The sequence below is a fragment of the Puma concolor genome, chromosome C2 (assembly GCF_028749965.1).
Source record: "Puma concolor isolate L17-30 chromosome C2, mPumCon1.1.hap2, whole genome shotgun sequence".
In the NCBI taxonomy this organism is placed as follows: domain Eukaryota; kingdom Metazoa; phylum Chordata; class Mammalia; order Carnivora; family Felidae; genus Puma; species Puma concolor.
Window position 1 is genome coordinate 67258996 of NC_141675.1, and position 17228 is coordinate 67276223.

Consider the following 17228-nt stretch of genomic DNA (forward strand, 5'->3'; position numbering starts at 1 on the left):
TCAGCGCAGAGCCCAACACAGGGATCAATCCCACAAACCATGAGAGCACAATCTGAGCCGAAATCAAGAATCTGACGCATAACTGACTCAGCCACCCAGGCACCCCAAATTTTTTTTCTTTTTAATCCTTTTGAAGTTCATATTTTTTCAATCAAAATGGAAAAAAAATTTAATTAAACAGGTCAAGATGAGGAAAATGTCAAATTAGTTGATTAAAACCAAAACAGTTTTAACTAACATATATTAAGCCCTCCTGTGTGTCAAGACATTATCTTTTAATAATGATAACTCTGTAGGGTAGGTACTACTATTAATATTATCTGTTAGGAAACTGAGGCACAGAGGGGCTAACTAACTTACCCAGCAACTTGCTTGCACATCAAAGTTGTCCTATTAAAGCCTTGTGCTTTTTTCACAACACTAACTATTGAGAGAATCTCAAATGCCTTTCTAACTTTATGTCCTTGGGACGGTAATCTGAGTCAATATCGGGGCCAGTTTGCTGGTTGGCATGTCCTCTTCTTCCATCAGGAGGTCTCTACCCAGTATGGCTCTACTTTTCCCCCTTTAATGTTGCTACCATCCACTCTATATTTAAGAACAATTTCCAAACAGATTGGCTGCTGAGAGGTTCCTAACTTCTCACTTCATTGCTGCCATCAAAGAAAGATACATAGACCTCTTCTGTTTGGAAAGAATTTAATTGTTGGTCTCCATATTATAACAGAATTATAATATGTTAATTCCTGCCTTCATTCAGAAAACATGTACAGAATGGCCATTTGGGGGCAGGTACAGTGGAGCATCCAGTTCAGAGGAAATAAAAAAGATGAACAAATTGTAAATACAAATGATAAATTACAAAATACACACACACATTATAGCAAGACCAAAATATGCATTAGACAGATAGTTGGAATATTCTTATAGTCTTTACTGTTCCTGAAGCTATATAGTTCTGAACTATATATATAGGTGCTGAAGATTTTTCTTATATGGCAGCCATTGTGTCTCCTTGAATGTCCTGCTTTGAAGTAAATTATGCTTTTAAGTCATAAACACATTCCTGCATAATCAGAACAGTTAGAAATTAACGATGTGATTTCTTTCCTCTAAATAGCTTTTTTAGAAGGGAGAGTCCTTTTTCACTTCTTTGTGAGAACAGTTATTCAGAAAGGATGGGAATTTTATCAGTTTTGATACTAGGTCTGTTGTCCAGATTCAAATAGCCAGAAAGTACACAAAGCCTAACTCAAGGAATGTTGCATAAGCATTTCTTGACATGGAGACCAAGAACTGTGAACATTAACAGCCTCACGTTGGGGTGAAGAATAGAGGTGATGGCATGGGATCAGGAACTGAGTGTTACCTTTTCCCTAGTATCTTGGGCTATCCTTGAAATGGGAATAGTGTACACAATTCAGAACCAAGCAAACCAGAACCTTTGTTTCTTCATTACTATCTATGGGGGAAAGAGTCACAAATGTTACCATTGACTGTAATATAGAAAGACCAATCTCACCTGTTTACCTTGGAGATGGCAAACATATGGGAAATTTGAAGATTGAAAAATAGAGAGACATCTACAGGTGTCTTATTTCCAGACATCTGCTGGCAGTCACCTTCACCTTTTCCATGTCAGCTGTCAGCAATCAAGAGATGTGGCCAGTAATTCAGTTTGCTTTTCCCAAACATGAGCCATTAAAAAGCAAATTACCTCACAATAAAAAAAATAGGTAGATGATAGATGATGATGATTAGATAGATAGATAGATAGTAAATGTACCAAGATATAAAGTTTGGAAATACCACCAAGTTATTTGATATTAAGATATCACCCATTTCAGAGAAAGTTTTTTCTGGAGGATACATACAAAAAGGGAATTATTTTGACTTTGTCTTTTATTGCTTTCTAAGAAAAATTTAGATGATAGCTCTCAAAAGAACACATTAGCAAGGAAGTTAAGCTAGAGGTGATGAGTAATTAATAATATTATGTGTATTCTTTTTCCCTACACAGACCCCAAATTGTCCAATTTGGACATTTGGAATTTTAAACCATCATATTTTAAACAATCCTGACTTGGGGCGCCTGGGTGGCGCAGTCGGTTAAGCGTCCGACTTCAGTCAGGTCACGATCTCGCAGTCTGTGAGTTCGAGCCCCGCGTCAGGCTCTGGGCTGATGGCTCGGAGCCTGGAGCCTGTTTCCGATTCTGTGTCTCCCTCTCTCTCTGCCCCTCCCCCGTTCATGCTCTGTCTCTCTCTGTCCCAAAAATAAATAAACGTTGAAAAAAAAAATTAAAAAAAAAATAAACAATCCTGACTCAAAGAGAAATTGAGGAGGAATTGTCCAATATGTGTTAACATAAGGGTTTTATTTGATATAACAATGTCCACCATTAGAACAGAATATTTTTCAAAAGTGAGTCTGGTGACAGAATGGAAGGTGGACTTGTTTGCTGAAAGTTTGGAGGTTGAATGACTAGCTCGAAGAATTTCATGAGTCTAAGAAAGAAAGAGGAGGAATAGAGTAAGTCAGGAACAGGAGTGAAAAGCAAGAAATAGAGACAGAGCGCACAGGAAGAACAGACTGGATTTGGCAGCTAAGAAGACAGGGAAAGTTAGTACATGGGATTTTCAGTCGGATTTTTAGTTGGGAGGTTTTGAGATATTAATCCTACTGTTTTAAATCCTTTTATGTTTAAGATGCAAAATCCTTAATGAGTTATTTTTCTGATCTATATTCCCAAGTCCCTAGAAGGATGCCTCACTATCATTCAAAGTCTCATGTCTTGAAGGCAGGCTCTTTAATGCTCAGTATGGCCTCTATTTTGAAGTTCTTATCAATTTGACTCAAAGACCAACCACAACTGTCTGTATCCAGGCAACAGCATTGATAAACAGACAAGATTTCTTTCTTACTTTTTTATAGCACGAACACATACTGAGGACTCCTATATAGATGTAGATATAGATATAGATATAGATATAGATATAGATATAGATATAGATATAGATATAGATATAGATATAAACACTGTCAGATATCAAACACTATAAGCATAGGCATTCAGATTTGCCCTTCTCCCCTTAAAAAAGAAAGCATAACTACAACATAGAATCACTAACATCTTATTTTTTTAAGTTTATTTATACAAATTTGTAAACAGAAAGAGAGAACACAAGCGGCGGTGGGGGGGGTGGTTGGGCAGAGAGAAAGAGAGGCACAGAGTCTGAAGCAGGCTCCAGGCTCTCATTTGTCAGCACAGAGTCTGACCCAGGGCTCTAACCCCCAAACTGTGAGATCATGACCTGATCCAAAGTCGGATGCTTAACCAACTAAGCCACCTAGGCGCCCCTAGAATCACTGACATCTTAATTTCTGAAAATCTAGATGTCATCTCAGATGAAAACAGTCTGCATTTTCGCTACTCTCAGTGTCCTCCTTGAATATGTTTAGATCTTTTTTACTGAGAAGCACCCTGCTTTCCTTTTGTTTTACATTCAAAATATGTCGTCTATACAGTTATACTGTAAGCGACCTGAATATAGATCGGGTCAACCAAGAAGCTGCAGGGCTGCTGCCAGACAGCTTAACTCAGCTTCTCTCCTACTCTCTCAGGTCTGTCTGTCTGAATTTGGTGGGCACCAATAGCCCAAACCAACAGCTGGTTACAGCCATTATCTGTTTTTATTTATTTCTCCCTTGCCAATTTATTTTATGCCTGATCTGATTTTTCCATTCCAAGGGCCTGTGGACCCATGTTCAGTTTGCTTGGTTTCTAACACCTGAAAGTAATCCTAGTTGCTAGATCAGGTAAATATCAAACCCTGCTCAGTAAACTTAATCAGATCAGTAAAACTAGTAGTCCAGGTAGTAAAAACAATGATTGGAGAAGTTTTTTGGTTTTTGTTTTTTTTTTTCTTTTAGTAGGACTAATTTTTAGGTGGGGAAAAAAAAGGCATTAAATAAATTCTATTTGAACACATAGTTGGTGAGAATTATAGTGTGTACATGAGCCACTGAAACAATTCTTGGCATACTTGTTATTATGAATTTGGAAAGTTTACCTTAAGTTTAAATGTAATAATGTTTTCAGGTTTTATACTCATGAGTCAAGTAAATTAAATAGGTAAATATTGTTTTCTGGAGAATTCTGTTGCTATCTCCCCCAAAAAGAAGAAGAACTTGTAATCATTATTGTTCTATATTACAAAATAATGTGTAATTGTGTTAGGACAATAATTAGTCATACATTCTAGGAGCTTACAATTGAAAGCCAGGAAAGGCCTGATAAATTGAATGACTATAAAGAATGACTTAAGTGACATTAAGGGAAAAACCTTCTTGAAAGTAATCAGGAAGGTAAGGAACACTGGGATCTTTGCAAAATTGAGTTCTGCCATGGCTGGCCTGTAGTTGAGAAGTCCAATGTAAAATTCCAAGTAGAGTGATCTGAAATGATTCTGCTGTTAAGGACACAGCACCTAAGTCAATTTTAAACAGAACTTTAAATGACACTTCACTGGATAGTAAAGTATAAAGAATACTGCCAATGCAAATCACTTGGGTAATTAGCGAACTGTGTCTCTTTTGAGGCAGCGATTTACTTAACTTTCCTCATTTATTACCCTTGGCTGAGCCACAAACTCTTGTTTGAATATAGCATCAGAAATCAAAGAATTCATACAAGCATGTAGTATTACTTTATCAAGTCTAAAGAGATATGATTTTGATTGGCTGGCTGACCTTAATAAAGGCAGTAGGTATTATTTTTTCCTAATTCATGCTAATGATCAGTTGCTTTTAGTTAGAGGATGATAGATGATTGATAGATAGATAGAGAGATAGATAGATAGGTGATAGATAGATATAGATAAAGTACAGCATACACATGAAATAAAAATTAATAGTGAAGGAAATTCTGTAATGAAAGGTAAAAATGAAGTTTGACAGAGTAGCTTGGACATTCCAAGCCTAGGACCACAATCTTTTATCTGATGATTTACTCCATTTTCCATGCTATGACTTAACAGTGCAACTTTGGAATTGAATTGACTTTATTTTATTTTTTCTTGATGATGCTATAAGATTTCACTAAGTCATATATAAATTAGAACTTGCTTTTTGGCCAATTGACATGCTTTTACAAGTATTATGATATAAACACAAAATTACTTGACCAACTTACCAGAGTCCTTAAAATGATGCTACTAAAACTGGAATTATAGAGGCCCTATATTTTAGTTAAGTTAGAGATAATAATATTATTACTATGGTTCTCTACATGCTACATATTGAGTTATGATTATTTTATTAGGAAGTCAATTTTGTATGAATATAGAGATTTATTTGAATAATACTGGAATTATTCAATATTATTTCAAAAGGAATTAAATACAAATCCTGGGGTTTTTGCTGAGTGGCATAAGCTATATTCAGAAATCTAATTTCTATCTGAATATAAAATTATAGGTAATAAACTACCTAGAGTGCACTCCCATTCTCTCATTCATTTATTCTCTCTCTCTCATTCACACACACACACACACACACACACACACACACACACTTATTATATCCTTCAAGAGTCACTTGTATCTAGTGCATAGTAATCCTTTCATAAGGTTGTGTTCAGAGTTCATGCTATCAGTCCATGTTTATAGAAAAAAAAGGTGTAACAGACCCCTTCAGGAACTTAAACTAATGGTTCTATCTTATACCAAAATTTACTTAATAGCAAATAAAGTTAAAAGAGCTGTTTGCCATGTTTTTGTTCTGTATTTTAATATGCTCTCATTTATATGACCTTTGAATATTCAAAAGTGCTTTTATGTTAAGAAGATACAATGAAGATTTCCTTAAATTGTTATGTATATTTAATAAAAAAGTAATGAGTATGTCCAGAAAGATATATTTATTTGAATCCTATTTTTTAAAAGTTAACCTCTGTATCAAGGGTGATTGGTTTTGCGGTTACACACACACGCACACACATACACACACATACACGTGCACACACGTGAACACATATGCTCGCATCATGGACTAGAGATTGTGTTTTTGTTTCTTAAATTTTTTGGTCTTATAGAAAAAGAATGACTAATCAACATTACCTCATATTTTTTTTGCAAAACTATTCAAAAAGATTTGTCTTCATCTATTGCTTCCTACAGTGATCCTAAGAATTTCCTGTCCCTTTATTCATTTTGGGTATGGATTGATTCACTTAACTGATAGGTACTGTTATCACAGTCTGGTTTTCACAAGTATCACTGACTTCCTGACTTATAAATAAAAGTCAGGTATAAATGTCAGTTATAAAATAAAGATATATTTCACATTGAACAAACTAATTTTTACTTTTTTTATGTTGAGTTCCTCTAATGGGTCTGCAATAAGGGAATATATCTAATTAAAAATATGAGTTCTATACACTTGGTGAGATTGGAAATTATATCCCTAAATATAATCAATTTATGTGTAATATATCTCTAAATATTTCCTACACAATATGTGAATAATCTATAAAATGGAATCTTTTATGAATTACTTTATACTTTTTCATTTATAGCAAATGTGGAAATATATTAGAGAGTAGATATTTGTTTTACAAGTTGTAATAAACATAATATAAAAGCTATTAAGTCAGTGAAATGAGTGAATATGTTTAAAGTATTATTAAAGTACTATCTTTGACTCCTCTCTAAAACTTTCATATATAAAGAAAGTTACTCAGCCAGCTGTTACAGCCACAACATTTTTTCTATCCCCTTTTTTCAATTGTCTTTGCCAATCTGTCAGTTCAGATCCTTATAAACTTTCTTCTACCTCCTTTCTTTGTATTATGCAATATATATTCCTCTTCATTATCAGATTTACTGTTAAGCAGAGCTTTAAACATTCTAGATATATGAGTCTGAACTTTTTAAAAACCTCCAATTATTCTATGTTGTTTTCTAATTGAGCAAATATGCTCAGTTTAGCATTTAAGGTATTCCAAATGTGTTCTCAAATTACCTCTAACACACTGATTCATTCTTTTCCTTTAAAGATTATATTTTATTTTATTTTGAGAGAGAGAGAGAGAGAGTGAGCGTGAATAGGGGAGGGGCAGAAAGAGACAGAAAGAGAGAATATTAAGTAGACTCTATGTTCAACATAGAGCCCATCACGGGGCTCAATCTCAGGACACCGAGGTCATGACTGGAGTCTAAATCAAGAGTCGGACACTTAACTGACTGAGCTACCCAGGCGCCCCAACACAGTGATTATTTCTTAAACATGGACCATCATTGATAAAAATGTGCATATATATCTACATGCAAAGAGTTGCATATAATTTTATGCACAAGTCTTAGAAAAATACCCGTGCTCATCACCCTCACATCCTGCCCCTGTGCTACACATTCCTTAAATTCCAACCATGTTAGATCATGAACAACTTGAGGACTGACACAGTGTTTTATGCAAAAGCACATTCTCATATTCCCCGTGATACTATCTCAAATATCTCCACCAAGTAACTTGGCCTATAGAATGTCTCCCTTGAGGTTTTTGAGAATGTTTTCATTCTCTTTATCTGCCCCTTGTTACCTATTACCTGGGTAACTTGGGGAGGATAAATGTCACTTTTCAGATTTCAGTGTCTACTATTCTTCCTCAAGTATATTCTTCTATTCTGGTGGGAAATAATTTTTTACTAAAGAATTTGTACTGTACTCACCTTGATGAATACAAGCTTTAATTGTATTTTTTAATGTTTATTTATTATTAAAAAATAGAGTCAGAGTGCGAGCAGGGGAGGGGTAGAGGGAGAAGGAGACACAGAATCTGAAGCAGGCTCCAGGCTCTGAGCTGTCAGCACAGACCCCGACGTGGGTCTCGAACTCACAAACCACGAGATCATGACCTGAGCTGAAGTCGGACGCTTAACCAACTGAGCCACCCAGGCGCCCCAAGCTTTAATTGTATTTTAATTGAATGTCTGTTTGATTCATGTTAACTCAAAAAGGTGATCTAAGGTATTCTTTTATTTCAATCTTCCAGGTTTCTTAAGCACAGGGGATCAGGCTGCAAAAGGAAACTATGGACTCCTTGACCTCATACAGGCTTTAAGATGGACTAGTGAGAACATTGGATTCTTTGGTGGTGACCCCTTAAGAATCACTGTTTTTGGATCTGGCGCTGGGGGTTCATGTGTCAATCTGCTGACTTTATCCCATTATTCTGAAGGTAACCGTTGGAGCAATTCAACCAAAGGTATTATGCAGGTTGCAAATTTTGACAATTTTGGTGTCTGCATGCTACCACCATCAGTAGTATGTGATGCTCTGTACATATTTCTCTGTTGAAACTGAGTGTTAGGTTGAGCTCAATAACTGTTTAAATTTTTGTTTCTTCAGCTTTTCTATGCATGTTTAAATTTTTGTCAAACTCTTTTCTTTGTCTCCTGTGGAGCTTGGTAAGGATGCCCTTTCAAGCACACTTCAGAATAGTTAGCATTACAGTTCCTTTTCTTTCCTCTAAAAGGTGATTTTGGGGAAAATCAAAGATGTTCACAGTTCTGTCATCTCTGTTTATTCAGTAATCAAAAATCAAAGACAGGTTTTTTTTTTGTTGTTTTTTGTTTTTTTTTTTTTAATGCAAGGATTGTGTATTATCTATTTTCAAGACAATAGGCATTTAAAACCCTTCACCAGTAGGAAGATAAGGAAGCAGTCACAAGCTGGTTTGTCTGGAAACAAGGTTTTCACTTGTTGTCTGAATAGAGAATGGATGTTTGATTATTTTGCATGCATGATCCAAAATTGTCAAAGCATCAAGGTCACTGGTAGAGCTTTTCATTAAAAGGAATATTAGGTTTGAATTTGTGCTTTTTCTATTTTCAACCTCCAAAGTGTTTATTTTTTTTCCCTGTAAAGCTTGGCAAAGCAGCTTGGAGCACTGAGGCTGCTTAAACCCATGAAGCATTTTTCTTGTCTCCATTTTCATGCCTTGACACCCTTTTTCCAAAGTGCCTGCCCAAGGCTCATCATGTTATTTTTTTTATGAATTTCCATTTTACCATGAGTTTAATTCACTCATTCTAATTGCATTATTAACTTGAAATATCCGCAAGAACAGAAGTGTTTTGTTGGAAAAGACTGCAAAAGCAAATACTTTTTCTCTATTATACATAACAGAGAGGAAGACAGAGCAGGCACATCAACACAGACCATTTTGTGTTTTCTGCTTTTTTTATTGTCATTTTATATATATTAAAGAAGTATATACTGTCAAGTGTAATTCATGAAGCATCTTGATCTGTAAGACTGAGTTTTATGATATGGAGCATCAGACATAGAATATGTGTTTTCAGTATCAAAGATATATTGATGTAGAATTTCAAAAGAACAGCCTATCACTAAATGAGTATATATATTTGGAGAATCATATATTTTCATAGACTTAATTTATAGGTATAGTTTATGTGACATCTTCTTTATGTCATAGAGTTAATAGAGTTCTGATTTGAGATGACAAAATGACACATATGAGAACATTTCCAAGTGTATAGGGATTTTGGTCTATAATGAAGTGACTTATTTTGAAATAAACTTTGTTGTTATTGTTTTTTCATTGAAGAGATTAGATTGTTCTAGCTGAGGACTATATGAATGCCAATATTTATGTAGGTTAACATTAGACAATCTGGTCAGACTTCTTAGGGTCGTTTGATCTCAAATATTATTTCTTCCTATTTATTCTAAAAGTTTTTCTAAATGTAGAGCAAAAATGGGCACCAAAGCTAATCACCTAGTATAAAACTATCATTTGATAAAGAGATGAACCAATTAGTAAGTTGGCCAGCATTGCTATTCATCAATTGATGATTTAATGAACAGTGGCCAATGTCTATGCCAATAGTTGAAAATATAATATTCCATCACACTCTTCAAGGAAGACTGTCCATGGCAGGGCCAGAGAAATGGACTTATATTTGATTTAGTCCTAAGCCTATCTCTACAAAAAGGCTGCATGATTTTTCGCAGGAGATGCCCAGGAGATCCCTTAAAATCATCAAGCTAATTCTATCTCCAGTGCAGACATTGATTTAAAGTCTGTAAACTCCCCAAGGTTACAGCAATGCTCAGACTTGTATCTACCAGGAGTCAACCACAACTTATATATACATAATAAGCATTTTCATTAATGATAAAATATTTGGTTTTTCTAATACTATCTAGATGGCATATTTCAGAATATAATGTAATATGTATTTTTCCCAAATCTTCTTTGGTATATTTAGTTAATCTCAATGAGCCCCTGAAATGGGAAATAATCACCAAGTTTATTTCAGTTGTAAAGTTTTTAATTAGTAAAATATTTTTTCTGAACAAATGTTAACAAACACATAGCCTATGTAATTTTTAAAAAATATCTGTATTTATATCATTTGCTCTGGCATACTTTGCTCTGATAAACTAAAAATATGTTCATAAAGAAGTCAGAAACCAAAACAAATTTAAATTGGTACTGTTTGATTTTTTTAATATTTTTAGAATTATCTAAGAACACATTATAGACACTTTGAATACATGTACATGTTTGGAGAAAAATCTGGAACTTTGTTTCTAATTCAGACACTGCTTTAACACTTTTTGAAAAGAATAATTCTTATCTCATTAACACATATGAATAATTGAGCATGTGTTTAAATAACAACTATGAAGGTATTTTTGGAAATTGATAATAAATGTAATTTTTAAAGAAAATAGATAAATTATGTTTTAAAAACAAGAATTTTATTTGAAAATATCTTAATGAGTAGATAAAGTGCATTTGTAAATTTGAATGGGATGCAGCCCTTATCAAACTGCATTTGGGACCATGATTTATAATTCTTAAACGCAATTAAGTAAAAAGCAGTGGACCATGACTTTTTCATCTTTTATGATAAAATATAGCAGTGAGTATTCAACAGTGGAAAAAGTTAAATCACCCCCCCCACACACACACAAACACACACTGAATCCTTCTGCTGATGGTTTTTTCTTTAACCTAGTGAAAACACTTCAAATGTTATATCTTCTTCTGAAAGATGAATATTCAGCACACTATGTCTGACATGAAGAGTTGGAAAGAGTATGTCTAAAGTGATATTCTGTTCTGTGTGCCTTCTGGGCCATCCCCAGGGTATTAGCAAATTCCCCAGCCCCAGTAGCTGTGTGAGCTCCCAGCAATTCTTTTTTTTAATAAATCTGATTAAAACAAGCATACAGAGCCATTTTGAAAGAAGATACATGCAGCCAAATTGGAAGAAATATTCTAAAAAAAAAAAAAAAAAAAACAGTACAAATTCTAATGAAGAGTTAAGGGGGAGAAAGCCCACCTGGTTGGCTTTCATAATAACATGGGTGTTTACATGTTGGGTGAAAAAATACTTGGGACTTTTTACCACTAATATTTACATGTTCTCCATCTCTCCTTGCTTATTGCCTCTTTGAGACACTAAGCAATTTAGACCTCTTGATCCTTAAAGCAGATGCCACTCAAAGCATAAGACTTTACCTCTTTGACTCCTTATACCTTGGGGATGTCTTTATGTACCTTCTCTTAAGCAAAAATGTCTCTATCTTCCTGTTTCTTGAGTTGTATATGGGTTTTTATTTACACAGCTAAAATATCAGATGTTATTGTTTTACCACAACATTATTCAAAAGTCATCTCAAACTCTGTTGTTTTTCCTATAGGACTTTTTCAACGAGCAATAGCTCAAAGTGGAACAGCCCTTTCCAGCTGGGCTGTTAGTTTCCAACCTGCAAAATATGCTAGAATGTTGGCCACAAAAGTTGGTTGCAATGTTTCAGATACAGTAGAGTTAGTGGAATGCCTACAGAAGAAGCCTTACAAAGAACTTGTTGACCAAGATATTCAACCAGCACGATACCACATAGCCTTTGGACCTGTGATTGATGGTGACGTAATACCAGATGACCCTCAGATATTGATGGAGCAAGGAGAGTTTCTCAACTATGATATAATGTTAGGAGTTAACCAAGGGGAAGGGTTAAAATTTGTTGAAAATATAGTAGATAGTGATGATGGTATATCAGCTAGTGATTTTGACTTTGCTGTTTCCAATTTTGTTGATAATTTATATGGATATCCTGAAGGCAAAGATGTTTTGAGAGAAACCATTAAATTCATGTATACTGACTGGGCTGACCGTCATAACCCTGAAACCAGAAGGAAGACATTATTGGCTTTGTTTACAGACCATCAGTGGGTGGCACCAGCTGTAGCTACAGCAGATCTTCACTCAAACTTTGGTTCACCTACATATTTCTATGCCTTTTACCATCATTGCCAAACAGATCAGGTTCCAGCTTGGGCTGATGCAGCTCATGGGGATGAAGTTCCCTACGTACTAGGAATCCCCATGATTGGACCTACAGAGTTATTTCCTTGCAATTTCTCCAAAAATGATGTGATGCTGAGTGCAGTTGTAATGACATACTGGACAAATTTTGCTAAAACTGGGTATGTACCTAAGTAATAAAGTTACCTATAATTGAATAAAAATATCCTTGTAAGCATTTAAAAATAATACATACTTTGTGTCCAAATGATTTAACTTAATGGATTAATACCAATAATACATTAAGTCTCTATTCAAACTTGTATATTGTGCTGTTTCAGAAATCATTGCTTTATTAGTTCTTACTTCTTAGAAGTTTATTAAGAAAGACATACCTCTGGGGAAAAAGAAAGAAAGAAAGACTTATATTTCTGTTGTATTACTCAATAAATAAATTTATTTTATTTTTTAATTACACGGGACTTATTCTTGTTATTTAGTAGTGACAAATATTATTTTATAGTGCTTTCTAATTTAGACTATTGTTTGTCCTTTGATCCTTCCAACTTATTTTTTAGGTGGGCAGGCCAGGTATCATTAATCCATTTTGTAAATAAGGGACTGAGGTGATGAGAGCCTAGCCTCATATAGATATTCATAGCTCTATGATATACATAGCAGTACTAGGACTTACAGCTTCATCTGCCAATTCCAAAACTCGGGTTTTTTCCACTATTCCATGCTGTCCTTGCTAGTTTGCCTATGAGACAATGTGTATGTGTGTGAATTTAAAAACCTTTGGGTAGATAGTAACCCATCTCTAAATGGCCAGAGAGAGCAAGATCGTGAGGCTTACTCGCATCACGTCATCATCCATTTAACCTGCCTATGAGAGGATCTATATTTCTAAGTTGACCCAAATTGTTATTAAAACACAATCTAAGGCCTTGCTAACTTGCCAAGTTACCTCTTCAATTAGATGTTAAAGTAGTACTATTTTGAATAAGAAAAAACAAAAACAAAAACAACTTTGTTCTCATGAGCGCTTTTGTTCTTCCCCTAGTGACCCAAATCAACCAGTCCCTCAAGACACAAAATTCATCCATACCAAACCCAACCGCTTTGAAGAAGTAGCATGGACCAGATATTCCCAGAAAGATCAACTTTATCTCCATATTGGATTAAAACCAAGAGTTAAAGAACATTATAGAGCCAATAAGGTGAACCTCTGGTTGGAGCTGGTACCTCATCTGCATAATCTCAATGACATTTCTCAGTATACCTCGACAACAACTAAAGTGCCATCAACTGACATCACTTTCAGACCTACGAGAAAGAATTCTGTACCTGTCACATCAGCATTTCCCACTGCCAAGCAGGATGATCCCAAACAACAACCGAGTCCATTTTCAGTCGATCAAAGGGACTACTCCACAGAGCTGAGCGTCACTATTGCAGTTGGAGCATCACTGCTGTTTCTGAACATCCTTGCCTTTGCAGCCCTGTACTACAAAAAGGATAAGAGGAGACATGACGTTCATAGGAGATGCAGCCCTCAGCGTACTACAACCAACGATCTGACCCACGCACAAGAAGAGGAGATCATGTCCCTCCAAATGAAGCACACTGATTTGGATCATGAATGTGAGTCCATCCATCCACATGAGGTGGTTCTTCGGACCGCCTGCCCCCCAGATTACACACTAGCTATGAGGAGGTCACCTGATGATGTTCCCTTAATGACACCCAACACCATTACAATGATTCCCAATACTATACCAGGGATTCAACCCTTACACACATTCAATACATTTACCGGAGGACAGAACAATACTCTGCCCCATCCCCATCCCCACCCCCATTCACATTCAACAACCAGGGTATAGCCAGATAAGAGAAACAAACTCTATTTTTTTGATGGATTGCAGTAAAAGATTACTGAAGATTCCTTGGCTTTCAACCTACAAGACTCTTACTATTTAAATAAGGAGGAATATTATGTGAATATACATATCAAGAACTTTGGGGGTTTTGAAAAAATTAAATTGTACATATATACACAAATCAACTTTAAAAATGAATTTCAATTGCTTGAAGCAATTGTCCTGAATGATACTTTTTCATTCATATTCAAGAATTAATTTTTTGAAGATTTATGTTACATAATGGAATTAGGCATGTGGAACACCAAACAGGAAAGAACTATGTCTGAAATATAAAAAATAAAAATAAAAAAACAACCATGAATATGCACAAGGGACACACCAATGGAATGTCAGATAATTTTCACCAGTTTTTATTTGGAGCTGTTTTATTGTGTAGACCATATTTACATATTTGGATAAGTACACAAAGCACCAGTGCTGTTAATGGCCTTAGCGGAGGCTCATGCTGAAATTTGCCAGTAAGACAAAGAAGTTTAAAGACTGGCAGGTACAACGTTATCACATAAGTGCTGTCAGTATAAAGTTGTGGGGATAAAGGAAACTGGATATTTTTAGCACGATGTGCATGATAATTTATATGCTTGGTGGCTGTGCTGCTGATTAAGCCGTAATTAAAATTCTTCTCATCCCATTGGAGTCTTTAATAGAAGCTTCCTCTATCAATTGGCAGAACCTAAAGAAGATTTTTAAGGGGCAAAAGTAATTAGAAGTAAATAATTCACAGTAGTTTTGATAATAGGAAGAATTAGTTATTAAAGGTATTTGAAGAAACTATAGGTATAGTGGTGAATACTCGCTGATATGAATCCCAGGAAAAAAACATTCCTGTGTTTTTAATGTTATTTTCATTCCAACCTAAATAATTTATAGAAATACAGCCCTAATTGGACATGTGCTACAGGATCTATAATTTTCTGTGGTTTTTGTTATTCTGTATTTTGTTCCTTTTGGTAAGGTGAAGTGTGTCCAAAGAGTTACTTGCAACAGTCTTTTATGATATGAGGATGCCCCAAATTACCACTCTGATTACAGTTCTCAGTTAATTGATTTACTCATGTTGCATGACAAAATGTTTACTACTAATAATTCAATATACAGTTATGTCCCTCCTCATATCACTTATCTTTCTCACTGAGGTTCATCCACTGGAATTTACTCACGCAATCTCAGTAGAGTACAACATAGATACAGAACCTAGAAGGAGAGTCAACACCTGGAGGATTTTAGTCTTACACGTATGTGTGATTTTAAATGAATACTTTAAGACCACAGGAAACTCTTCATCCCCCTGTTGTTTACCAGTAACAGTATATCACAGACCTTTCCAAATGTTTGTATATGTAATCAGATGTACATTTATATTAAAAAAAATTGAGATGGACTTAAAGAGCACATCCTGATAAATACTTTCTCTCTTACCTGTACTATATTTCTATTAGACTAAAGTTATGTGATTTTTTTTTACATTTTTTCAGATGACTAGCAATTTTGATAGTTTGTAAGATAATGCAAAGAACTTTCTCTGACAAACTAACTGCAGTAACAGAAACCTTTCTTTTCAGTTACTCTTTTTCAAGAATGAAAGCTTATTATACAAAAAAAAAAAATTGTATACTACTTGATGGAAACAACTTTGTACATCTTGGCCATGTCACTGGTCATTGCGTGAAATAAAGATAATCTGGATAATGACTATTAGTCCAATGCTAAGAGACATGATCTTTGCTCATTAAAGAGCTAAAATGTTTATTGCTGTTTTGTCTTTTTTTAAAAAAGGAAAAGAAAAGAAAAGAAACATGACTGTCTCAGAGAGTCATTTTTCTAGACCAGTAGGGTTTTTGAAGACATACAGGTAACTTCTACAGGAAACACACCATGTGTTTAAAGGCAAGTCTCATCTAAGATGAAATTGATGAAACTTTATAAGCCCAAGAACTCATGAAAAATATTAGCTTTGTACTTTTAAATACCTCTTATGTGAAAGTGTTGTAGAAATAAAATGTGCCAATTGTTTTCAATTAGAAACACAGGTCCCAATTCTCATTGTCAAGGAAAAGGTCTATTGGAAATAAATGTGCAATATTTCATGGAATGAGAATAGCTAGGTTCATAATATAAGGGTGATTAAGCTATCATAAAGTAATGGATAGGAAGTTATCTTCCTAAGAGAATTTAAAAGTGCTGAGCAAGACATTAAGCTGACACTAAAAGATAAAATCTTCTATATCAAGGAATTTCTTTGCTTGTAATTTCCCCTCCCAATTATTAACTATCAATTAAATGTAGAAATTACTCTATAACTTCAAATAAAAATCCCTGTTAGAAGCAAAAAGTCTTCAAAACCCGGAGCGGTCTACATGCAGTTTTTGCCTGATGTGGTTATGCTTTTAGGCTGTGAACTGCCAATGTAAGCCAAGAAAACGAATTGCTTAGCATCTGAAATATTGCTAATCAGAAACCCGTCTTTTAATACACTGGTTAAAAAGCAGAAATAGAAATGGTAACAAAATAAGATATGAGTGAAATCTTTCATATGCATTACTTCACTTGGCAAAATCAGGCATTCCGTTATATCTTAATGATGGCCATATTTACGTCCACCTACGTAGCTGTTACTCTAAATTAATCTATCAATCTACCTATATATGCCATAACTGACATCTATGTTATATTAATTTAGGGAAGTGATTTAGTAAAACAAAGCGTAGTCCTACTCTTTTTTCTAAATTAATGTAGTACCAACTCTGTGAAAGATAAGAAGCATTTCTAGGTTTTATTACTGTTCTCAAGTTGTGATAAAGTCATCGTGAAGGAGTGTTAGTTGTTAGTTTTATAATTACAGCAGCTAGTTTTCTGAACATAAAATGATTTCCCACACTAAACAGAATATTAAGAACTGTTTTTAAAGCTGAAACATAATTTCTAAATCTAAGAAAGA

The 17228-nt window shown here is 34.7% G+C and overlaps 1 protein-coding gene across 9 annotated transcripts in view; it reads left to right on the forward strand.

Annotated features, from left to right (window-relative positions):
• The window catches only part of NLGN1 (neuroligin 1), an 848745-nt gene extending 832708 nt beyond the window's left edge, over positions 1–16037 (forward strand). For 6 of the 9 annotated variants that reach the window (XM_086674737.1, XM_086674736.1, XM_086674735.1 and 3 more), the window contains 3 exons: positions 8051–8263; positions 11737–12526; positions 13408–16037. In XM_086674737.1, the coding sequence (XP_086530863.1) occupies positions 8051–8263; positions 11737–12526; positions 13408–14230 (1826 nt within the window). In that variant the 3' untranslated portion in view covers positions 14231–16037. The remainder of the gene's footprint in view (positions 1–8050; positions 8264–11736; positions 12527–13407) is intronic. The other 3 variants (XM_086674738.1, XM_086674740.1, XM_086674742.1) reach the window with 1 other exon arrangement.
• The last annotated feature ends 1191 nt before the right edge of the window (positions 16038–17228 follow it).